The 26,671-nt window shown below is 48.3% G+C and overlaps 1 protein-coding gene across 3 annotated transcripts in view; it reads left to right on the top strand.

Annotated features, from left to right (window-relative positions):
- Positions 1 to 25,446, top strand: part of smyd3 (SET and MYND domain containing 3) — a 738,112-nt gene extending 712,666 nt beyond the window's left edge. For 2 of the 3 annotated variants that reach the window (XM_078229519.1, XM_078229520.1), the window contains exons 11-12: positions 16,399 to 16,507; positions 24,329 to 25,446. In XM_078229519.1, coding sequence (XP_078085645.1) covers positions 16,399 to 16,507; positions 24,329 to 24,433 — 214 coding nt within the window. In that variant the 3' untranslated portion in view covers positions 24,434 to 25,446. The remainder of the gene's footprint in view (positions 1 to 16,398; positions 16,508 to 24,328) is intronic. The other variant, XM_078229518.1, reaches the window with a different exon arrangement.
- The last annotated feature ends 1,225 nt before the right edge of the window (positions 25,447 to 26,671 follow it).

Genomic DNA, 26,671 nt, shown 5'->3' with positions numbered 1-26,671 from the left:
ACACACCCCACCCCCACCACCCACACGCACACACCCCACCCCACACCACCCACACACACCCCACCCCACACCACACACACACACCCTACCCCACCCCCCCCACACCACCACACACACACCCCACCCCACACTACCCACACACACCCCACCCCACACCACACACACACCCCACCCCACCCCACACCACCCACACACACCCCACCCCACCCCACACCACCCACACACACACACCCCACCCCACACCACCCACACACACACACCCCACCCCACACCACCCACACACACACACCCCACCCCACACCACACACACACACTCCCACCCACCCCCCGCCCCCCCACCACACACACCCCACCAAATACACACACACACACACCCCACCCCACACACACACACACCCCACCCCACCACCCACACACACCCCACCCCACCCCACACCACACACACCCCACCCCACCCCACACCACACACACCCCACCCCACACACACACACACACCCCATCCCACACCACCACCCACACACACCCCACCTCACACCACACACCCCACACCACAAACACACACACCCCCACCCACCGCCTCACCCACCCACACACGCACACACATGCACCCCACCCCACCCTACACACACACTCCCACCCACTCCCCCACCCACCCACCCCACACACCCACCCACACACACCCCACCCCATCCCACCGACACACACACACACCCCACCACACACACACCCACACCCCTCCCCCACACCCCACCCTACACACACACATACACCCCACCCCACACCACACACACACACACACTCCCACCTACCCACCCCCCCACCCACACACACACTCCCAGCCACCCCCCCCCCACCCACACACACGCACACACACACCATCATACACTCACACACACCCCACCCCACACACACACACACTCACCCACACCTCCCCCACACCCCACACTGCACACACACACACACACACACATCCCACCCCACATACACACACACTCACCCACACCTCCCCCACACCCCACACTGCACACACACACACCCCACCCCACATACACACACACTCTGGTGCCATTGGACCATCATCCAGCTTTTCTGCACCAATTGGAAAGAGAACAGATAGAAACATAGCAGATAGGAGCAGGAGGAGGCCATTCGACCCTTCGAGCCTGCTCCGCCATTCATCACAATCATGGCTGATTGTCCAACTCAATCGTCTAATCCTGCTTTCTCCCCATAACCTTTGATCCCATTCGCCCCAAGTGCTGTATCCAGCCGCCTCTTGAATACATTCAATGTTTTAGCATCAACTCCTTCCTGTGGTAATGAATTCCACAGGCTCACCACTCTTTGGGTGAGGAAATGTTTCCCCACCTCTGTCCTAAATGGTCTACCCCAAATACTGTGGGTAACATTTTCACCCATCTGTGTGAATGAATACAGAGGTGGAAGGGCCAGGAAAGTTGCGGTCAAGGTTTTGCTATCAATACTTGCCCCACCAGTAAAACGCCACTCGCTTCTACCCCGGACTCAGTGGCCTTGCAATGTGTGGAGGAGATCATCGCTGGTGAGATACCCTCCCTGCAAAAACCTCAACTCACTGTCAGTAAAGCTCCCGACATTGCTGCCCTTAGCGACCCCTTCCTCAAACACACTCTCCCCCCAACCCCCTCCCCCCAAAACCCCCCTCCTCCCCAACCGCCTCCCCCCAACAACCCCCACCTCCCAAACAACCTCCCAACCCCCTCCCCCAAACACTCCCCCTCCCCAACACCCCCCTCCTCCCCCAAACACCTCCCTCCCCCCAACCCCCTCTCCCCCAACACCCCTCTCCTTCCCCAAAAACCCCCTCCACCCAACCCCCTCCCCCCAACACCCCCTCCTCCCCCAACATTCCCCCTATACCCCCCCACCTCCCAAACACCCAACCTCCCCACCTCAGAAACACCCCCCCCAACTCCCAACCCTCTCCCCTCAACATCCCCCTCCTCCCCCAACATCCCCCCAACAACTCCCCACCTTCCAAACACCCCCCTCTTCCCAAACAGCCAACCCCCCCATGCCTCAACCCCCCCACCCCCCCACCCCCCCGCCTCTCAGAGGGACTGGACTCTAGTAACACCAGCCCGAAAGTCACAGCATCAGCACTCTGACAATATCAACCCGAGCAGTAAATGTAACATATCGGTGTGTAAAGACTCGATCAATAATCTCGTTATAAGACAGCAAGCAATTGTGAAATATAATTACTGCGGAATTAAGAGTTCTATTGGTCTAATTTACATCCAGATTGTGAACTGAAGTAGACAAAAGCCTCCAGAACCTTCTCTTTGATTTTGTCGCTGCATTTTCTGTCGGTCATGAGCCACGCATGTTTGCCGTACACATTCTGCACCTCCTCCTTGTAAGGTCTTCCTAACAGCCCATCTCTATCATCACTTTTCTGAGTCTGGGAAGCACTTTGAGATGTTTCCCCACATTAATGGGGGCAGCACGGTGGCACAGTGGTTAGCACTGCTGCCTCACAGCGTCGGGAACCCGGGTTCGATTCCCGGCTCGGGTCACTGTCTGTGTGGAGTCTGCACGTTCTCCCCCGTGTCTGCTCCGGTTTCCTCCCACAGCCTGAAAGACGTGCTGGTTAGGGTGCATAGACCTGAACAGGTGCCGGAGTGTGACGACTAGGGGAATTTCACAGTAACTTCATTGCAGTGTTAATGTAAGCCTTACTTGTGACTAATAAATTTAAAAATAAACTTTAAACATTAAAGGCACTTGTGCAAGTTGTTGTTGTGCTGGGGGGCAGAGATCCTTGAGTTTGACCCCTGACCTGTGCTGAGTCAAGCCCTGCTTGCCCAGGGTTCTGGGTCGCCGTCCGGTGACTCTTGTCGCTGGGTTGCCTGCGTTTGTTCTGGGACTGGGGCAAGGACGGGCTCAAATACAGGTGGCAAACACTGGAGGCTACAGTTTGCCGCAGCCAGCTGGCAGCCAGTTCGAGATGTTCCTTCGGAGGGAGAGGTCTAGACATTGGGAGCAGAAAGGTGGGGGCTGTTTTGACCAGGTGGGCCGGAGGAAGGGGAAGTCACTCATGCGCACATGCCTTCACCCCAGCTCTGGGATTTGACCACCCATCCCCATCAGAATCAGGGACAGAAGCGGGTGTGTGGGCACTTGATACCCAGGCCTGTGTGGTGGCGGTTCTGGTGGCGGTTCACCCACCCCCAGGGCCATTTATCCAGAGATGGCAGATCAGAGGGGGGGGGGGTGGGGATACCCACATGAGTGGGTCAGATACCCAATTACGTTTGTTCTGGGACAATTCAGGAAAATTTTCCAGTCAGCCTCCAGGTTCCTGATGGCGGGAGCCAGTTTAGCTGCAAGGAGGTGGTCTCTCAGTGGCAGGTCAGGTGTCAGCCACTTTGCGCTGGCTCAGTGTCCCTCCCTTCCTGCCTGGGTGCAGCTGATCCTCCCTTTACAGCCTGGCCAATGTTGATGGTCTGACTGCATAGGCCATTATTTATTTAAATTCTGAAATAATTGGAGAAAGAAGTGCCTCCATTTTGATGCGCCCTCTCTCTCTCGCTCTCTCTCTCTTCCCTCCCTCTCTCTTGCTTAGTTGCCCTGGCAACCTACTGTTGTTTCCAAGCTGTCGAGGGCCTCCTCTTGGCCTTCCAAATTTGAGAGTCCACCCACCGTCCTTGATTAGGCATCAGACCATGGGCCTCTGGTCAACTGTATCTCTGGGAAAACCGTCAATTGACCGTTTCTCAGACAGTGTGGACATCTGACCATTTCCCCCCATCCCCCTTTTGAGCCTGAAGACGAAGTGGGACTGTGATGACTTTAATCAGACAATTGAGGTGGGCCTGTTGGAATAGGAGCTCCCTGATTAAGGGCCAAATTGATGGGCCAATCAGGGAGCCTCTTGCTTTGTATTTAACCAGGCGTGTCAGTTCCTCTGGGACTCCTAGTGTAGGCTGATGACTGAAAGCACTGGGTGTGCTGTTGTCAGACTTGTAAATAAAGGGATTTTGGTGAAGGGACTTCTGCCTTCAAGGACTTATTACAGGGACAGAAGCCCAGACTGGGAAAATCCTGTTGGGAATCTCTGGATGAGGGACAGCAACAGAAGTTGTAGCTCAGGACAGCGCAAAGCCCAGCACTGAAGCTGGCAGAGCAAACACCGATTGGAGCAGAACCATCTCATCAAACTTTCCAATGTTATGACAAATCCTTCTCATGCCTAGAAGAGAGTAAAGACGTGCCAAATTATCCAAACACAGTACGTTAAGTAGCAGCAAGGCCAGATTTGTTGTGTAATTTTAGGATGCAGCCATATTTAATATACAGGAATCCTCTGACCCTGCACAGTTTATTGCCAATTTTATACGTTTCAGATCATACACCGGTTGAGAGTTTAATTCCCCAGATTCTCACGGTTTAAAGAGTGACTCTTTTTTCACAAGGCCTTCTGTGAGAAATAAAGAAGGAACTCTTATCACCGCCGCCCAGAATAGGTGTGAAGCCTTGTGTGGATTACACGGTTTGCCGGGCAGATGGAATTTTCGGCTTCAGGGCATTAGGTATTTTTCCCTTGATCCATTCATCTGGAATTGCTTTTTCATGGCTTCACACTTCACAACATGCAGAGTCAGGCAATCCTGTATCACCCTCTGAATCCCACATTCGCTGCAAGTCAGAGGCAGGAAGACCTGGTGACTGTGGGGGTGGTTTGGAGGCCAGTGGTGCATCTGCAGTAAGCGACACAAACCTTCTCGTTCAGAGAGCGGTTGGAATGTGCAACTGGCCAGCACAGGGGGGGGAGGGGGGGGAGGGGGGAGGGGGGGGGGGGCATCATTGTCGCACACCAGAGAAATCCCATCAGGAGCTGAGGGGGAAGCGGAATACATAAGAGCAGAAGAGTTAGGATCAGAAGGACCCCTCAAGCCTCTCTGCCTATCAATAGGATCAAGGTTGATCTAATTGTGGCGTTAACTCCACATTCCTGCCTGCCCCCCAATCGCCCTTGACTCCCGTAGAGTCATAGAAGTTTACAGCATGGAAACAGGCCCTTCGGCCCAACTTGTCCATGCCGCCCTTTTTTTAAACCACTTAGCCAGTCCCAATTGCCCGCGTTTGGCCCATATCCCTCTATACCCATCTTACTCATGTAACTGTCCAAATGCTTTTTAAAAGACAAAATTGTACCCGCCTCTACTACTACCTCTGGTAGCTTGTTCCAGACACTCACCACCCTCTGTGGGAAAAACTGCCCCTCTGGACCCTTTTGTATCTCTCTCCTCTCATCTTAAACCTATGCCCTTTAGTTTTAGACTCCCCTCTCTTTGGGAAAAGATGTTGACTATCTAGCTGATCTGTGCCTCTCATTATTTTATAGACCTCTATAAGATCACCCCTAAGTCTCCTACGCTGCAGGGAAAAAATTCCCAGTCTATCCAGCCCCTCCTTATAACTCAAACCATCAAGTCCCGGTAACATCCTAGTAAATCTTTTCTGCACTCTTTCTAGTTTAATAATATCCTTTCTATAATAGGGTGACCAGAACTGTACACAGTATTCCAAGTGTGGCCTTACCAATGTCAATCAACAAGCTGTCCAACTCATCCTTGAACATCTCCAGTGTCCACTGCTGTCAGGGAGGAGAATTCTAAAGATTAATGACTCTCTGAGGGATGGGCCTTTGAGAAATGAACCGTGAATGATCTTCAGTCTGGCGAAGGCTGACGCCCCATCTCGCATCATCGCCACAAAAGTCATCACAGCAAAGAGGCTCATAATAGGGGCTCATAGGGGTGGCATGGTGGCACAGTGGTTAACACTACTGCCTCATAGCGCCAGGGACCCAGGTTTGATTCCCGATTTGGGTCACTGTTTATGTGGAGTTTGCACATTCTCCCAGTATCTGCATGGGTTTTCTCCGGATGCTCTGGTTTCCTCCCACACTCCAAAGATGTGCAGGTTAGGTGGATTGGCCATGCTAAATTCTCCCTCAGTGTACCCGAACAGATGCCGGAGTGTGGCGACTAGGGGATTTTCACAGTAACTTCATTGCAGTGTTAATGTAAGCCTACTTGTGACGAATAAATAAACTTTATTTTATTTTAGGGGCCCATAGGGGCGGCATGGTGGCACAGTAGTTAGCACTGCTGCCTCACAGCGCCTGGGACCCGGGTTCGATTCCCGGCTTGGGTGACTGTCTGTGTGGAGTTTGCACGTTCTCCCTGTGTCTACGTGGGTTTCCTCTGGGTGCTCCGGTTTCCTCCCACAGTCCAAAGATGTGCAGGTTAGGTGGATTTAGCATGCTAAATTGTCCCTTAGTGTCAGGGGACTAGCTAGGGTAAATGCATGGGGTTAAGGGGAAAGGGTCTGGGTGGGATTGTGGTTGATGCAGACTCAATGGGCCGAATGGCCTCCTTCTGCACTGTAGGGATTCTATGATTCTATTCTATAATAAAAGGAATGGAATAACTAATTTGATGCAGAGAAAATTAATATATATAATGTATTTTATAGCTTAATGTATATACATGAAGAGTCAATATCTCTTCTAATTTGTTTGAAACTAGATTATACATGATGTTCTTAATCTGGTCGGTTGTCGGAATTGATGATCATAGAGTCAAGGCCATTCGGCCCATCGAGTCTGCACTGACCACAATCCCACCCAGGCACTATCCCCATAACCCCATGCATTTACCCTAGCTAGTCCCCCTGACACTAAGGGACAATTCAGTATGGCCATTCCACCTAACCCGCACATCTTTTTAGTGTGGGAGGAAACCGGAACGCCCGGAGGAAACCCACGCAGACACGGGGAGAACGTGCAAACTCCACACAGACAGTGACCCAAGCCTGGAATCGAACCCTCGTCCCCGGCGCTGTGGAGCAGCAGTGTTAACCACCGTGCTACCGTGATCTATACATTAACGATGTTGATGGGTTTGTTAAAAAGTTAAAGTTAATTTATTAGTCACAAGTAAGGCTTACATTAACACTGCACTGAAGTTACAGTGAAATTCCTCTAGTTGCCACACTCCAGCGCCTGTTCGAGTCAATGCACCTAACCAGCACGTCTTTCAGACTGTGGGGAAACTGGAGCACCCGGAGGAAACCCAGACAGACACGTAGAGAACGTGCAAACTCCACACAAACAGTGACCCAAGCCGGGAATCAAACCCAGGTCCCTGACGTTGTGGGGCAGCAGTGCGAACCACTGTGCCACCGCGCCGCCCATTGCGGGGAGAGAGCGGGTGTGTGACTTTGAGACAGAGGATCAGCCATGATCACAGTGAATGACAGAGCGAGCTCGAGGGGCCAAATGGCCTCTTCCTGCTCCTTATTTTTTTATGTTTCTATCCAGTGAGAAAATGTAAGTAATTATCAGGTTTCGCCAACTCCCTTTTGGATTTGAGGTGTGCGGGGGTTGAAAATGAGAATTCCTGATGACCAGTTGCCAAGTTTGAATGGTTACGGGTTCAAACAGACGAGACATTACGGCCCGCCAGGTGACGGGCTGTTCAGAATGGCTCTCGTGAATCCTGAGAATGTCCCCCTGCTAATTCAGCGGTGACAAATATCAGTAAACCCATCACACACTGTGGCAGCGACGCCCTGAGGAAACCCTAATCTTCCTCCAGTAAATAATTCACAAACGCAAGATAATAAATGTGAGGCACCCTGTACCAGGGGAATGAGGGCGAGTGCGCTCATGGAAGGATGCAGCACGCACTCCTGTCCTGTAAATTAACCTCAATTCCTCAGTACAATGCAAAGCAGCCAACCGCGATTAATTGTAAATCACCACCACATTCCTGACCTGATTGACGCACTCTCTCTCTCTCTCTCTGGGTGTCAGCCAACTTAAAGAAAGATTTCACAGAGCGTGCTGGCTGAAGATCGCATCCTGTTTCCATGGCAACTCTTGCATCTGAATGCTCGGTGCGGGTACCCAGGATCCTAGAAATAATCTGAGTGATGGCGGAATCCTGCAGTTACTTTTTTGTTCCGAGCAGCTTGCATCGCACTCAGAAATAAGTGGCTCGGTGAGGTCTTAATGATCGCATCCTATGGCCTAGAACGTCTCGAATATGAGATTGTGCATCATGGTCGATGCGTGTGAGACAGGCCAGTTGTTTAAGCACCTCACCACCCCCTCCTCTCTGTAAGTTGCCCAGGTGCCATCTGAATCATCATTGTCACCCCCCGGCTGACCCTCGACCCAGGGATGACGTCAGGGTCACGGGTCTCTGCCGTGGGTCATCATGTGACTGAACAGGCCGATTCTCATTCCGCAGATCTTGGGACACATGGTTGTGGAATGTGCCACCAGGTTGTGGGCGGCACAGTGGTTAGCACTGCTGCCTCCAAGCGCCAGGGACCCGGGTTCGATTCTGGCCTTGGGTGACTGTGGAGTTTGCACCTTCTCCCCGTGTCTGTGTGGGTTTCCTCCAGGTGCTCCGGTTTCCTCCCACATTCCAAAGATGTGCAATGAGGTGGAGATGCTGGCAGTGGGCACAGTGAGAAGTCTCACAACACCCAGGTTACAGTCCAACCGGTTTATTTGGAATCACGAGCTTTCGGAGCGCTGCCCCTTCACTGCCACTCACCTGAGGAAGGAGCAGCGCTCCGAAAGCCCGTGATTCCAAATAAACCTGTTGGACCTTAACCTGGTGTTGTGAGACTTCAAAGATATGCACGTTGGGTGGATTGGCCATGATAAATTTCCCCTTAGTGTCCAAAGATGTGTAGGCTAGAGGGATTAGCCATGCTAAATGTGTGAGGTTATGGGGATAGTGCGGAGGAGAGGGCCTGGGTGTGATTTTTCTCTAGGAGAGTCAGTCTGGACTCAATGGGCCGGATGGCCTCTTTCTGCACTGTAGGGATTGTATGTTTCAATGGTAGTGGGATCTGGAGAGCAGTTTGCACTTCCTTTTCTTTCCTCCTCTGCCGCCGCTCTGCCTCATCAGGAAGGCATTTGGACTCAAAGTAGTTTGATGGACAGGTTGTCACCATTTTGAACGATGGGTAGAAGCTCCTCCAAGTCATTGATTTCAACGCTGCTGCACTTCAAGGAGAGCTTCAGAGTGTCTTTGTACCATTTTCTTTACCCTCCCGGGAACACTGGCCATTTGACAGATGAGGAAACAGGATCTGGCGAGGGAGACGCTCTTCAGCCATTTAGACACAGGATGGGATTCTCCGACCTCCCAGCCGCATGTTTCTTGGTGGCGGAAGGCAATGCACCGTCTGCGGGCAGCAGGTTTCTCAGGTCCCGCCGCAGCCAATGGGAGTTCCTATTGAAGCCACCTCCATGCTGCCGGAAAAACCTGCGGGTGAGGGTACGCTGCTGGCGGGAATAGGGATTCCCGCTGGCATTAACAGCCAGAGAATCCCACCCACAGAGTCCAATCCACCATTGTTGATCCTGCAGGAATTTTACCTGAGTGAATGTGGAGCTACCTTCAAGAAGGACAGGGCATTTGTCTGACAGCCGTCCCATTGAAGCTGGAGGATGTGGTGGAGGCATTGCTGGTGGAATTTATCTGGCCCCCTGACATGTCTCTGATACACAGTCCAGGGTTCAGTGCAGTACAGGAGTGTGTGGTGATGACAACTGTTCTGTACACTGGGACTTCTGTTGACTTGTGGAGGTTCTTGAATATTTTAGAAGGCTGATAAACTGAGGTAGATTCTTGATTGACAAGGGAATCAAAGAATCTTGGGGATAGACAGGAAAATGGAACTGAGATCACCGTCTGATCTGATGGAGCAAGCTTGAGGGGCCGAATGGCCAACTCCTCTCAATTTGTATGTTCGGAAGCTTTTGCTGTCAACTGCTCACTGCTACAGTTTATAGAAAGTTGAACTGGCATAGCTGATCCAGATGGGTGACACGGTGGTGCAGTGGTTAGCAGTGTTGCCTCACAGCACCAGGGACCCGGGTTCGATTCCAAACTCGGGTCACTGTCGGTGTGGAGTTTGCACTTTCTCCCCGTGTCTGCATGGGTTTCCTCCGGGGGCTCCAGTTTCCTCCCACACTCCAAAGATGTGCAGGTTAGATCGATTGGTAAATTGTCCCTTAGTGTACAGGTTTGGCCATTGTTAATGGGTGCGGTTGCAGGGATAGGACAGGGCAGAGGGCCTGGGTAAGATGGTTCTGCTAGAGAGTCAGTGCAGACACGATGGGCCAAATGGTCTCCTCTGCACTGTAGGGATTCTGTGAACACAGTAAGAAGTCTCACAACACCAGGTTAAAGTCCAACAGGTTTATTTGGTAGCAAATACCATAAGCTTTCGGAGCGCTGCTCCTTCATCAGATGGGGTGGAAATGTGCTCTCAAACAGTGCACAAAATCAAGTTACAGAATACTGATTAGAATGCGAATCCCTACAGCCAGCCAGGTCTTAAAGGTACAGACAATGTGGGTGGAGGGAGCGTTAAACACAGATTAAACTGTTTGATGCTCCCTCCACCCACATTGTCTGTACCTTTAAGACCCGGCTGGCTGTAGAGATTCGCATTCTAATTAGTATTCTGTAACTTGATGTTGTGTCTCTGTGCACTGTTTGAGAGCACATTTCCACCCCATCTGATGAAGGAGCAGCGCTCCGAAAGCTTATGGTATTTGCTACCAAATAAACCTGTTGGACTTTAGCCTGGTGTTGTGAGACTTCTTACTGTGCTTACCCCAGTCCAACGCCGGCATCTCCGCATCAGGGATTCTGTGACCCAGTGTTTGATTGCCTTGTCAGTGGTGGCCTTTTGAGAGAAGTGGCCCACATTCTGTTCACCAACATGTGTCAGATGGAGCGGGTGGTTCGAAGCCAATGGGTACGAACGTACAAGGCCCACCGGAGGTCAGGAATGGAAAGGCACCCCTGGTCCATTCGGACTTCACACCAGAGTGAGTGCATGAGACAGTGTAGCCTCTGGCAGCAAGGTACAGATGTGCTGCTAAAGGATAACAAGTGTGAAAATATTCTGATAGTCTTCATGTTCAACAAGAATTAACACACCAAAAAAAAAATTTGATAAATGCCAGATCCCCGGCTAACACGGAATTAGAAGCTGTGCCAATACCTCATGACAGCAATATCTCCAATTAAGGAGGTGTTAAGTGTGAGTTATTCGGTGGGGTGCTCTGTCCTTGGTGAGTTATTGTTTAGTTCTCTCGATTCATCAGGAGGTAAGCATCACTGTTTAACAAGAAAAGAACATGCATTCAGGATGTAAATCATGGTCAGTGGATACCTCTCACATCCATGAATCACAGAATCCTACAGTGCAGAAGAGGCCCTTTGGCCCATCGAGTCTGCACTGAAATGCCCTGACCTGCCCACCTAATCCCACTTGCCAGCACTTGACCCATAGCCTTGAATGTTCTGGCGCGCCAAGTACTCATCCAGGTACTTTGTAAAGGATGTGAGGTATCCCACCTCCACCACCCTCCCAGGCAGCGCATTCCAGACAGTCACCACCCTCTGGGTAAAAAGGTTCTTCCTCAAAACCCCCCCCTAGACCTCCCACCCCTCACTTTTAACTTGTGTCCCCTTGTAACTGACCCTTCAACTAAGGGGAACAGCTGCTCCCTATCCATCTTGTAAGTCAGAAGGTTTTGGGTCTTTGAATCACTCCAGTGATTTGAACACAAAAATCTGAGCTGCCACTCCCAGGGACTATCCAGTTTACCCAGTCTGATTGTAGCCCGGGTCTATCCAGTTTACCCAGTCTGACTGTAGCCTGGGTCTATCCAGATTATCCAATCTGACTGTAGTCTGGGTCTATCCAGTTTACCCAGTCTGACTGTAGCATGGATCTGTCCAGTTTATCCAGTCTGACTGTAGCCCGGGTCTATCCAGTTTACCCAGTCTGACTGTAGCCCTGGTCTATCCAGTTTACCCAGTCTGATTGTAGCCCGGGTCTATCCAGTTTATCCAGTCTGACTGTAGTGTGGATCTGTCCAGTTTATCCAGTCTGACTGTAGCCTGGGTCTATCCAGTTTACCCAGTCTGACTGTAGCCCGGGTCCATCCAGTTTACCCAGTCTGACTGTAGCCCAAGTCTATCCAATTTATCCAATCTGATTGTAGTCCGGGTCTATCCAGTTTACCCAGTCAGACTGTAGCCACAATTCTCCATCCCATTGACCACTCTGGTCAGTTGAAACTTCCATGGATCAGTCTCCTGAATCTGAAGACCATATTCCGAGAGCGCTGAGCGTCACTGTGTATCACTGCAGCAGTGCAGCAATGCCGAATGCAGTAATGTTTTACTGGACGTTGCGAAAGCCATCCTGATTCTGTCGGAGTTTCCATACTGGAATCACTGCAGTGTTCTGCAGGGGGGGGGAGCCTTTGATCTTTCTCTGCTGGCAATCAGCCACTCTACATGAAACGTCTCGAGTGTTTCCATTCACTTGCTGTCACGAACTATCAAAGAGAACATCCACTTGCTGTCAGCAGTGAGAGGCTAACTCCCGAGTGTCCTTGAAAAGACATGTGGGAATATAGGCAAACTTGCCGATTCTGACACGCACTTTATGATTTTCAGAAACCAACCTCCCATCCATTGACTCTGTCCACACTTCCCGCTGCCTCGGAAAAGCAGCCAGCATAATTAAGGATCCCATGCACCCCGGACATTCTCTCTTCCACCTTCTTCCACCTTTGGGGCAAGGTTTAAAGGAGATGTACGAGGCAAGTTTTTTTACACTGAGGGTGGTGGGTGCCTGGAACTCGCTGCCGGGGGAGGTAGTGGAAGCGGATACGGTAGTGACTTTTAAGGGGCGTCTTGACAAATACATGAATAGGATGGGAATAGAGGGATATGGTCCCCAGAAGGGTAGGGGGTTTTAGTTAGGTTGGGCAGCATGGTCGGTGCAGGCTTGGAGGGCTGAAGGGGCTGTTCTTGTGCTGTAATTTTCTTTGTTCTTTGTTCTTCCGCCGGGAAAAAGATAACAAAAGTCTGAGGTCACGTACCAACCGACTCAAGAACAGCTTCTTCCCCGCTGCCATCAGACTTTTGAATGGACCTATCTTGCATTAAGTTGATCTTTCTCTACACCCTAGCTATGACTGTAACACTACATTCTGCACCCTCTTGTTTCCTTCTCTATGAACGGTATGCTTTGTCTAAATAGCGCGCAAGAAACAATACTTTTCACTGCATACTAATACACATGACAATAATAAATCCAATCAAATCAAACCAGATAGATTTTGTTTTCACAAGGCAGTCGCTTACGGAGGAAAGGGGATTGTTTGTTCTGTTTGGAAGGCAGTTTATCTCCATGCGGTCACTCCTTCCCAGCTGCGGGAGGGACTGGAGGTGTTGATGAAGTTTAGACAGCAGGTTGCTGGGGAATATGTTTGTCAACCCAAGTAGAGGTTCCATTTCCCATCAGCCCCTGATTTCCCAAGATGCCTTTGAGATTTATTTACCATCTACCCCACCCGCAACCCCACCCCCCCCCCCCCCCCCCCCCGTCCACCCCACCTTTTTCACTGGTTTTGCCCATTCCCCTCTTGAACAAGGGTGTGGCATTTCCCTAGTCCTCTGGCACCATCCCAGGACAATCGGAAGCTCATGGCCAGGGCTTCCACAATTTCCACCCTCACTTCCCTCAGTATCCTCAGAGGCATCTCACCTGGTCCTGGTGACTTATCGAGAGAGCCAGTTTGTCTAATAGTTCCTCTTTATCAATTTTTAGCCCATTCTGTGTCTCGGGTGAAATTGCAGACAGAATGGTTACAGCACAGAAGGAGACCATTTCGCCCGTTATTTCTGTCCCCTGCTCTCCGAAGGAGCAATTCACCTCGTGTCGCTCCCCTGCTTCCTTCCCCGGAGCACCGCGCATTCTTCCTTTTCGGGTAACAGTCTAATTCCCTTTCGAAAGCCTCAGTAGGGTAGCACGGTGGCACAGTGGTAAGCACTGCTGCTTCACAGCACCAGGGATCCAGGTTCGATTCCCAGCCTCGGGTCACTGTCTGTGTGGCGTTTGCACATTCTCGCCGTGTCTGCGTGGGTTTCCTCCGGGTGCTCCGGCTTCCTCCCACAGTCTAAAGATGCGTGGGTTAGGTGGATTGGCAATGCTAAATTGTCCCTTAGTTCAGAGGGACTAACTAGGATAAATGCGTGGGGTTATGGGGATAGGGCCTGGGTGGGATTGTGTTTGGTGCAGACTCAATGGGCTGAATGGTCTCCTTCTGTACAGTCGGGATTCTATGATTTAATTGGACCAGACTCTCAGGCAGTGCATTCCAGTTCCTAACAAGTCGCTGTGTGAAAAATGTTCTCCTCATGTCGCCGTTGCTTCTTCTGCTGGCTAGTCATGGGATATCTTGCTATTAAAGACCTTTCACACACTTATACATGCACACCGTGAGGCAGTTACCTAAAAGTTATTATTGAGCTCAGAAAAGACTGGGGGAAACAACACACAGTGGGAACAGAGGCATAAACTATCCACGCAAAAGTGCTTTCACATTAGATGAATTTATCGAGGCTGCTTTTCCAGGATTTAAAAAAAATAATGAACTCACAATTGTATAGGGTCTTTCGTAGCCTCAGGGACATCCTCAAGCTCCCTATACAGACACTGAAGTCCTTTTTTGAAGTGTATCACAGTTCTAATATCAGAAATGTGGCAGCCGCTTTGCACACTGTATGGTTCCACAAACAACAACGTGACAAATGATCAGAATTTGTGTGTCTGGTGATGGCGGTTGAGGGGTAAGAATTGCACAAGGCACAGAGGAAAGCTATCCTACTCTGCGTCCACCCCGAGGAGAAGACTTGTTTTAGGCATGCGCCCTTGGCAATCGCCTGGAGTCAGATTTGAACCCATTGGTTCAGAGCCAACCCTTGAGCTATGAATGCCCACGATCCCAAAGCAGAGGGGCAGATGATAACAGTTTGAAGAAGGGAAGATCAAAATAACAGGAAATACAGCTCCAACCTATACTCTGGAAAACATAGAAACGTAGAAAATAAGAGCAGGAGTTGTAATAACTCCAACGAGGCCTCTTAGAGTATGAGCTCCCTGATTAATGTCATAATTGCCTGCCCAATTATGGAGCCTCACCTGTATATAAATCTGGGAGTATCAGCTCCACTGACACTCCGGATTCTGTCTTTGTACCTGAAACACTCGAGGAGTGGAATAGAGTTTGTAAATAAAGGGAATCTGGTGAAGGAACACCGGCCTCTGAGGAAGGTCACGGTGGCACAGTGGTTAGCACTGCTGCCTCACAGCGCCAGGGACCCGGGTTCGATTCCTGGTTTGGGTCACTGTCTGTGTGGAGTCTGCACGTTCACCCCGTGTCTGCGTGTGTTTCCTCCGGGTGCTCCGGTTTCCTCCCACAGTCCGAAAGACGTGCAGGTTAGATGCATTGGCCATGCTAAATTCTCCCTCAGTGTACCCGAACAGGCGCCGGAGTGTGGCGACTAGGGGATTGTCACAGTAATTTCATTGCAGTGTCAATATAAGCCTATTTGTGACTAATATATAAACTTTTACTTTATTTTTTAATTTCAGGAGGAGGCCATTCAGCCCTTCGAGCCTGCTCCGCCATTCATTATGATCATGGCTGATCATCAAATTCAATATCCTGATCCCACCTTCCCCCCCCCCCCCAAATCCTATAGAAACAGAAATCAAAGTGGGGAATGTGGGCACCTCATCTCTCCCCACCATCACAGCTGTGTCGCAGGATGGATCACAGGGTGATCCACTCGCACTATGTTGCTGGTCCCTTAATGTATCCAAGCAACGCCTTGGAAAATCTGCTTCCAGGATAGCAGGGAACAAATCACTTTCTTATTAACTGTACCCTTCGTGTGACATGAATAACTCTTGTTCCAAGTTTTTGCCCCAGAAAAATTCTGAGACTTTCCCAGGCAGAATATGTTTGGATTGAAATGCAGTCATGTACTAAAGGTCCTACCTGACTTGCCATAGCTATGTGACCTGTGCTATGAAGCACTGACTGGAAGCAGAGTTACATTCAGAGTACAATAAACACCTTACTCATAACAGAACTTGTGCAAATTTCCCTGCAGATATCCAGGGCAGACATTGTGACTCAATTTGAGATCACCTGTTCCTTCAATCATGGCATTAAATACTGGTAGCTCTCATGGTGCTCGCCTGTCTCCTAGAGAGGCCTAACATCCCAGTTTGATCCCTGGGGAGCCACCACGGAAGGGGGCAATAATCTGGGATAGAATTGGGTCTGTGGGGCTGACCACACCTCTTCCTGCCTTGTGGTTTGGGTTTTTATGAATGAGCCAGCCTCCGGATCATGTTATGTGTGATGTTTACCACAGGTTGTCCGGTACCGAAGCACACTCTCACTGAAACTGGTCTGTACCTTGCATCTGCTTCCAGGTTGTACTACGCTGGTGCTCATCCAGTGAGAGGGGTGCAGCTGATGAGAGTGGGCAAGCTGCAACATCATCAGGGGAGGCTGGGAGAAGCACTGGACACACTCAAGCAGGTCAGTGAGTCCGAGAATCCTCTGCCGCATTCCCACCTTGCTCATCCGCTTTGCTTGAGGAGAGTTCTCTGATCCAAAGCATAAGCTTTGTCCTTTTCACATGGTGGAATCTCACAGCACAGAAGGAGGCCATTCGGCCCACTGGTGACAGCTCTTTGAGAGAATTCTGCAGTGCAGTCCCACTGCCCAACTGTTTCTCTGTAACTCTACAAAGTAATTCTCTTTGAGTTCATATTACATTGCATTTTGGAAATTCCTTTACAATCAGATCCCAAGACCCTTTCCACGAGTTCATTACGGATTTTAACAACCCTTTGGATGAAGGAATTTTCCCTAATTTTCACTCTAGTTCCTTCATTATCTTTCTTCCATTATAAACTTCTTCCAATATAAACCACTCTTCCAACATAACCCCTCTTCCCAATATAACCCCTTTTGCCAATATAAACCCCTCTTCCCAATATAAACCCCTCTTCCCAATATAAACCCCTCTTCCAATATAAACCACTCTTCCAATATAACCCCTCTTCCCAATATAACCCCTTTTGCCAATATAAACCCCTCTTCCCAATATAAACCCCTCTTCCCAATATAAACCCCTCTTCCAATATAAACCCCTCTTCCCAATACAAACCCCTCTTCCAATATAAACCCCTCTTCCAATATAAACCCCTCTTCCCAATATAAACCCCTCTTCCAATATAAACCCCTCTTCTCAATATAAACCCCTCTTCTCAATATAAACCTTCTTCCAATATAAATCCCTTTTCCAATATAAATCCCTTTTCCAATATAAACCCCTTTTCCAATATAAACCCCTCTTCCCAATATAACCCCTCTTCCAATATAAAACCCTCTTCCCAATATAAACCCCTCTTCCCAATATAAACCCCTTTTCCAATATAAACCCCTCTTCCCAATATAACCCCTCTTCCCAATATAAAACCCTCTTCCCAATATAAACCCCTCTTCCCAATATAAACCCATCTTCCAATATAAACTCCTCTTCCCAATATAAACCCCTCTTCCCAATACAACCCCTCTTCCCAATATAACCCTTTCTCCCAATATAAACCCCACTTCCAATATAAATCCGTCTTCCAATATAAACCCCTATTCCAATATAAGCCCCTATTTCCAATATAAACCCCTCTGCCCAATATAAACCCCTTTTCCAATATAAACCCCTCTTCCCAATATAACCCCTCTTCCAATATAAAACCCTCTTCCCAATATAAACCCCTCTTCCCAATATAAACCCCTTTTCCAATATAAACCCCTCTTCCCAATATAACCCCTCTTCCCAATATAAAACCCTAGAACATTACAGCGCAGAACAGGCCCTTCGGCCCACGATGTTGCACCGACCAGTTAAAAAAAAACAAAAAAAACTGTGACCCTCCAACCTAAACCAATTTCTTTTCGTCCATGAACCTATCTACGGATCTCTTAAACGCCCCCAAACTAGGCGCATTTACTACTGATGCTGGCAGGGCATTCCAATCCCTCACCACCCTCTGGGTAAAGAACCTACCCCTGACATCGGTTCTATAACTACCCCCCCTCAATTTAAAGCCATGCCCCCTCGTGCTGGATTTCTCCATCAGAGGAAAAAGGCTATCACTATCCACCCTATCTAAACCTCTAATCATCTTATATGTTTCAATAAGATCCCCTCTTAGCCGCCGCCTTTCCAGCGAAAACAATCCCAAATCCCTCAGCCTCTCCTCATAGGATCTCCCCTCCATACCAGGCAACATCCTGGTAAACCTCCTCTGCACCCTCTCCAAAGCCTCCACATCCTTCCTGTAATGTGGGGACCAGAACTGCACACAGTACTCCAAGTGCGGCCGCACCAGAGTTGTGTACAGTTGCAACATAACGCTACGACTCCTAAATTCAATCCCCCTACCAATAAACGCCAAGACACCATATGCCTTCTTAACAACCTTATCTACTTGATTCCCAACTTTCAGGGATCTATGCACACATACACCTAGATCCCTCTGCTCCTCCACACTATTCAAAGTCCTCCCGTTAGCCCTATACTCAACACATCTGTTATTCCTACCAAAGTGAATTACCTCACACTTCTCCGCATTAAACTCCATCCGCCACCTCTCGGCCCAACTTTGCAACCTGTCTAAGTCTTCCTGCAAACTACGACACCCTTCCTCACTGTCTACCACACCACCGACTTTGGTGTCATCAGCAAATTTGCTAATCCACCCAACTATACCCTCATCCAGATCATTAATAAATATTACAAACAGCAGTGGCCCCAAAACAGATCCCTGAGGTACACCACTTGTAACCGCACTCCATGATGAATATTTACTATCAACCACCACCCTCTGTTTCCTATCCGCTAGCCAATTCCTGATCCAATTTCCTAGATCACCCCCAATCCCATACATCTGCATTTTCTGCAGAAGCCTACCATGGTGAACCTTATCAAACGCCTTACTAAAATCCATATATACCACGTCCACTGCCTTGCCCCCATCCACCTCCTTGGTCACTTTCTCAAAAAACTCAATAAGGTTAGTAAGGCACGACCTACCTGCCACAAAACCATGCTGACTATCACCTATCAATTCATTACTCTCCAAATAACTATAAATCCTATCCCTTATAATTTTTTCCAACATCTTGCCGACAACAGAAGTGAGACTCACCGGTCTATAATTCCCGGGGAAGTCTCTGTTCCCCTTCTTAAACAATGGGACAACATTCGCTAACCTCCAATCTTCTGGTACTATACCAGAGGCCAACGACGACCTGAAGATCAGAGCCAGAGGCTCTGCAATCACTACTCTTGCCTCCCAGAGAATCCTTGGATAAATCCCATCCGGACCAGGGGATTTATCTATTTTCAGACCCTCCAGAATATCCTGCACATCCTCCTTATCAACTGTAATACTGTCTATTCTACTCCCTTGCAACCCAGTGTCCTCCTCAGCTATATTCATGTCCCCTTGCGTGAACACCGAAGAGAAATATTGGTTCAATGCTTCACCAATCTCCTCCGGTTCCACACATAACTTCCCTCTGCCATCTATAACTGGCCCTAAACTTGCCCTAACCAACCTTCTGTTCTTGACATACCTATAGAACGCCTTAGGATTCTCTTTAACCCTATCCGCCAAAGTCTTCTCATGTCCCCTTTTAGCCCTTCTAAGCTCGCTCTTCAACTCCCTCTTAGCCAATCTAAAGCTTTCTAGTGCACTACCCGAGTGCTCACGTCTCATCCGAACATAAGCCTCCTTTTTCTTTTTAACCAACAAAGAAACTTTTTTGGTGCACCACGGTTCCCTAGCCCTACCAATTCCTCCTTGCCTGACAGGGACATACCTATCACAGACTCGCAGTAGCTGCTCCTTGAAAAAACTCCACATGTCGGACGTTCCCAGTCCCTGTAATCTCCTAGTCCAACCTATGTTTCCTAATTCTCTCCTAATAGCCTCATAATTACCCTTCCCCCAGCTAAAACCACTGGCCCGAGGTTCATGCCTATCCCTTTCCATCACTAAGGTGAACGTAACCGAATTGTGGTCACTATCACCAAAATGCACACCAACTTCCAAGTCTAGCACCTGGTCTGGCTCATTTCCCAGCACCAGATCCAATATAGCCTCACCTCTAGTTGGCCTGTCTACATACTGAGTCAAAAAACCTTCCTGCACGCTTTGAACAAAAACTGACCCCTCTAACGAGCTAGAGCTATAACAATTCCAGTCAATATTAGTCAAGTTAAAATCCCCCATAACAATTGCCCTATTACTTTCACTCCTAAGCAGGATTGACTCCGCAATCCTTTCCTCAACCTCTCTAGAACTTTTAGGAGGTCTATAAAAGACTCCCAACAGGGTGACCTCTCCTCTCCTATTTCTAATCTCCGCCCATACTACCTCAACAGATAAGTCCTCATCAAACCTCCTCTCTGACACTGTGATACAATCTCTGACCAATAATGCTACCCCTCCCCCTCTTCTACCTCCTTCCCTACTTCGACTAAAACATTTGAACCCCGGGACCTGCAGCATCCATTCCTGCCCCTGCTCTATCCATGTCTCTGAAATAGCCACAACATCGAAGTCCCAGGTACTGATCCACGCTGCAAGTTCACCCACTTTATTGCGAATACTCCTGGCATTGAAGTATACACATTTCAAACCCTGCTCCACCCCACCTCTGCAATGCCGTGCATTGCAGTCCCCATCCATGCATCCCTCACTTTCAGCCCCACTACTCAGGATCCCTCCCCCCCCCCGAATCAGTTTAAACCTCCCTGCATGGCCTTAGCAAATTTACCCCCCAGGATATTGGTCCCCTTCTGATTAAGGTGTAGACCATCCTTCTCATAGAGGTCACACCTTCCCCAGTACGAGCCCCAATTGCTTAAGTACCTGAACCCCTCCCTCCTGCACCATCCCCTCAGCCATGAATTCAAACCTTCCCTCTCCCTATTCCTCTCTAAACTATCCCGTGGTACAGGCAAGAGTCCAGAGATAACCACTCTGTCAGTCTTGGCCTTTAGTTTCCACCCCAACTCCATAAATCCCTGCCTAATATCCCCTTCCCCTATCCTCCCTATGTCGTGTGTCCCCACATGTACAATAACTTGTGGTTTATCTCCCTCCCCCCTAAGAGTCCTGAATACCCTGTCAGACACATCCCGGACCCCAGCCCCTGGTAGGCAACACACCAACCCTGAGTCCCTACCTTTAGTTCCGACCCTCCTATCTGTCCCCTTAATTGTGGAGTCCCCAATCACAAGGCCCAGTCTTTTACAGCCCCTAACCACCTGAGCTTTCTCACTCGGCTCACCCCCAGAGATCTGCTCTCTATGCTCAGTTGATTCCTCCTCAACTGTAGCCTCCAGCACCGAAAACCTATTATGGAGGGGAACCGCCCCAGGGGATTGTCTTCCCGATTGCTTCTTACCCCTCCTCCTGGCATTGACCCAAGCCTCATTTCTAGGAGTTACTATTTCTCTATAACTCCTATCAACTTCCACCTCCGCCTCCCGAATTATGCGGAGTTCCTCTACCTCCCCCTCCAGCTCCTTTACACGCTCCTCCAGAAGCTGCAATCTAATGCACTTCTTACAACTAAAATCTCCTGAAACACTACTGGATTTCCTCACCACATACATCCCACAGGAGATGCAGCATACTGCCTGAACTGCCATCCCTGAAGCCATTACCAGCAAGAAAAAAAAAGAAAACAAAAAACTTCCCCACACTTATAATTAGGTTAGAGGAGGATGGAAGGGTGGGATCCTCTACCAGTGTAGAGGATCGGGTATCTCCTCTGCACCAATTTATAGGGCTAGGGGCCCGAGAGAAAAAAAACTACTACTGAGGGGGAACCACCCAGGTAACTGACTTTTAAAGTTAAAATAAAAACCCTTCCCAGACTCCTTTGCTGCCCACTTCTAGTTTTCACTTTAAACTTGAAAAACTGCTGTTAAAGTAAAGGCCAAAAAAATACACACACTAGCTGACTAATTAAATAAATAAACAATTCAATTAATCCAATTAATCTCTTACCAGCACTGCTGCTTTTCAATCACCCCTCTCAGCTTGCTCCAGTGGATCTTCCCAATATAAACCCCTCTTCCCAATATAAACCCATCTTCCAATATAAACTCCTCTTCCCAATATAAACCCCTCTTCCCAATACAACCCCTCTTCCCAATATAACCCTTTCTCCCAATATAAACCGCACTTCCAATATAAACCCCTCTTCCAATATAAACCCCTATTCCAATATAAGCCCCTATTTCCAATATAAACCCCTCTGCCCAATATAAACCCCTCTGCCCAATATGAACCCCTTTTCCCAATATAATCCTTTTCCCAACATGGGGCGGCAGCTTTGGAGCAGCACGGTGGCACAGTGGTTAGCACTGCTGCCTCACAGTGACAGGGACCCAGGTTCGGTTCCTGGCTTGGATCACTGTCTGTGTGGAGTTTGCACATTCTCCTCGTGTCTGCGCGGGTTTCCTCTGGGGGCTCTGGTTTCCTCCCACAATCCAAAGATGTGCGGGTGTGGTTGATTGGCCATGCTAAATTGACAATTAGTGTCGGGGGACTAGCAGGGTAAATGCATGGGGTTATGAGGATAGGGGCTGGGTAGTGTTGTGGTTGGTGCAGACACAATGGGCCAAATGGCCTCCTTCTGCACTGTAGGGATTCTGTGATTTTATGGTCCCTTTTCCCAATATAACCCCTTTTCCAATATAACCCCTTTTCCAATATAACCCCTTTCCCAATATAACCCCTTTTCCAATATAACCCCTTTTCCCAATATAATCCCTTTTCCAATATAATGCTTTTTCCAATATAATCCCTTTTCCAACATAATCCCTTTTCCAATATAATCCCTTTTCCAATGTAATCTCTTTTTCTAATATAATTTATTTTTCCAATATGATCCCTTTTCCACTATAATCCCTCTCAAATTTGAAAAAAATTCCAATATTATTGAAACCAAGATCTGAGTAGAATAAGATCACAGTAAAATCAAACAATTCCACATGATCTCTGCTTAATATTAGACCACGAGACGGAGGAGCAGAGGTACACTTCCACAATTAACAATTCAAGACTCAGTCACTGATTTGCGGCTTTCACAGAAAAATGGTCAGAATTGCAAAGCTGGATCCAAAAACGCTGGTGTAGATCCGTGAATCCCACACAATGACGATTTAATGGGGTTGTTCAATTAGTGACCATGACTAGAATTGGACGGAATTGCGGAATGAACTCCCTAAAATACACGTTAAACATTCCCGAATTGATTTTGATTGATTTGATTTATTATTGTCATATGTATTAGTATATAGTGACAAGTATTATTTCTTGCGCGCTCTGCAGATAAAGCATACCGTTCATAGAGAAAGAAACGAGAGACTGCAGAATGTGGTGTTACAGTCATAGCTAGAGTGTAGAGAAAGATCAACTTAATGCGAGGGAGGTCCATTCAAAAGTCTGACGGCAGCAGCAGGGAAGAAGCTGTTCTTGAATCGGTCGGTTAGTGACCTCAGACTTTTGTATCTTTTTCCCCGACGGAAGAAGGTGGAAGAGAGAATGTCCGGGGTGCGTGGGGGTCCTTGATTATGCCGGCTGCTTTGCCGAGGCAGCGGGAAGCGTAGACAGAGTCAATGGATGGGAGGCTGGTTTGCGTGATGGATTGAATAGTGTGGCGTTTGATCTTAAACACCACAAACCAGTGACCTTAATTCTAGAATCTGGATGAGTACCTTGTGACCTGAGTCTTTGAGGTAATGGAAGCATTACACCTTTCTCATCCGCCTTCACTTATTCCATCTGTGTGAAGAATGAATTCTGGTGTTAATTGCTTTGGATAGGACTCTGTTAAACTGAAGGGCATTAGCATAACAACAAATTAGGATTTATTTCATCCGTTCTGTTATTTGTGCAATGCCATGTTCTAATGGATAGTTCAATCCCCTTCTCTTTCATCATACGCACAGAAAAAAAATTATATGGTGTTTAGCAATGCAGCAGCCGGGTTATTATCTGTTATTCTTGCTGTTTTGCCGGTTAAGGTATAAATTTGCATAACATTACACGCTTCTGTAGAGCTGAACCCTGGCAGCCTGATTCCGGGCAGATAGAGGGAAATGGCTGTCGAGACACTGCTATTACAAGGTGGAATTTGTACAACTCATCTGTCAGTCACCTTATACAAAGGCAGGTATCGCAGGCTGCGAGATAGAAGGGCACTGCAAGTGAGCTGTGTGTCTAGCGATGGAGGGTCACGCTGACTTGCTCATTCTTTCACTGCCAGGCATTTGACATTCTGAAGGTGACCCACGGAAGAGAACATTCCCTGACTGGCAACCTGCAACAGATCCTGGCAGAATGCAAGGCCGAGCTCTCCAGCAGAACTTGAACAGATGTGAACGGACCCAACTAGTCACTGTCTGCCTATGTGTGTGACTACGTGTGTGCCTGCCCATACACCTGTTTGCATGTGTGTGTATGTGTGTATGTATTTGTATGTGTGCATATGTATGTGTGTATACATTTGTGTGTGTGTGTGTGTATGTGTGTGTATGTATTTGTGTGTGTATGTATGTGTCCATTTGTATATGTATGTGTGTATGTATTTGTGTGTCTATGTATGTGTGCGTATGTATATGTGTGTGTGTATGTATGTGTGTGTGTATTTGTGTGCGTATGTATATGTGTGTATGTATTTGTGCGTGTATGTATGTGTGTTGTGTGTGTATGTGTGTCTGTGTACATGTGTGTATTCATGTGTAGGTGTGTTGTATGTATGTGTGTTTGTATGTGTGTATGCCTATATGCAGGTGTGTGTGTGTGTGTTTCATGTGTCGATAATACTGGGTCAAAGTTAGACTGTCAGTAACCGTTGGCCCAACAGCAGGTTAAAGACAGAGAATCAAACTTGATGCAATTTATTAAATTGCATTGTGAGTCGTCGCTGGGACAACCTACACCAAACGGGATTCACAGTGGTTTTGGATGAATTTGAGTTACAGGGCTGGATACACTCTTTGTTTGTAACCACAGTGTTGATTCTTATAACATTTCCCCCTCTGTAGACTCACCAGCATCCTGGTGGGTGAACCTCCTGTATCTTGATGCTGTCAGGTAGATGAGGTGACATTGAGAATTGGATCAATCTGTCAGTCTCCGGTTATATCTTCTACCTGGGGGTTAAAGATTCAGCCAAGTGTGGAAGGCTGAGGTAGAGCTAGGGATCCAGAGGCTGTTCGCCCCTGTGACCTGCCTTAATAGTTTTGCTTATTCTGTTTGATATAAAGTTTACCAATAAATCACCTGTGTATTCCTATCAAAAACTGTGAATGATAGAAAGCAATAATATCACCCCTCCAATGAGAGAATTCATTAAAACTCTTCACAAGTTTCAACATTTTCACCCGACTGCCTCTTAATTTTCGAATGAAAGAACCTCAGTTTCACTTCTCTCCTCAGAACCAGAGCCTCTGAAGTCTCAGAGAGTATCACCTTGATGATATCCTTTCTCTACAGCCTTGGCATCCTTCCCAAAGCAGAGAGCCTAAAACTGGGCACAATGTTTGAACCAATGCTTCGTGTAGATTTGACTTTGCCGTTGTACCTGCACCTATTTATAAAACCAAAGACCCCATGTGTTTATTTTATACAGTTGTACCACCAGATCTTCCCGCTGTGTGGATACAGCTCCTCCTCCTGGCACTTTACCCTCAGAGGGCATTGTGATGGACATCCATTGGGTTGGTCCATGATCATGCTTGCTGAAGTACTGCAGTGGTTCTTCTGCAATATGACTGACCAGGGAACTCTCCCACTCTTCTCACCGGCCATCAGGTGAAATGAGAGGATTTACAGGCAGATAATCAACCTGTTTGGTTATGTTATGAATGCACTTTCCATGGTCAAGTCACAGAATGGGACTTGAACCCAAAGCTTCTGGCCCAGAGGTAGGGATGGTGCCATTGCATCACAAAACCTCCCTAGGAAACAGATCAGCAGAGACTTAGGGAAAACCTTGCCTCGGATATGGCTGGCACATTGCTGCACCAACTGGTGCCAAGGGCCTAAAATAGTTGACAAGCCCTGAGCAAATAATTATCCGTACTCTTCCGGATTATTAGGCATGGATGTTACAAATGAAAGGACTGGAATTGTCCCACAGGAGTAGTTACTGATATAGTGTGAACACTGTTTAGGCCTGTACCCTCTGGAATTTAGAAGAAGGAAGGGAGATCGAATTGAGGTATACAAGATGATAAAAGGTATGGATAAAGTAGACGTGGAGTGAAAGCTTCCTCTTGGGGGGCATTTTAGGATGAGAGGTCATAGACCTTAGGATAAGAGATAGCAAATTTAAAACAGAGTTGAGAAGAAACTACTTCTCCCAAAGGGTTGTGAATCTATGGAATTCGCTCCCCCAAAGTGCGGTGGATGCTGGGACAGTGAGTACATTTAAGGAGGAGTTAGGCAGATTTTTAATTGGTAATGGGTTGAAGGGTTATGGGGAGAAGGCAGGAAAATAGGGATGAGGAGGATATGAGCCATGGTTGAATGGCGGAGCAGACTCGATTGGCCGAATGGCCTAATTCTGCTCCTGTATCTTATGAACATATGAACTGTGCATTCA

The sequence above is a fragment of the Mustelus asterias genome, chromosome 15 (assembly GCF_964213995.1).
Source record: "Mustelus asterias chromosome 15, sMusAst1.hap1.1, whole genome shotgun sequence".
Taxonomy (NCBI): Eukaryota; Metazoa; Chordata; class Chondrichthyes; order Carcharhiniformes; family Triakidae; genus Mustelus; species Mustelus asterias.
Note: the sequence above shows the minus strand (reverse complement) of the source record. Positions and strands in the feature narration are given on the sequence as shown.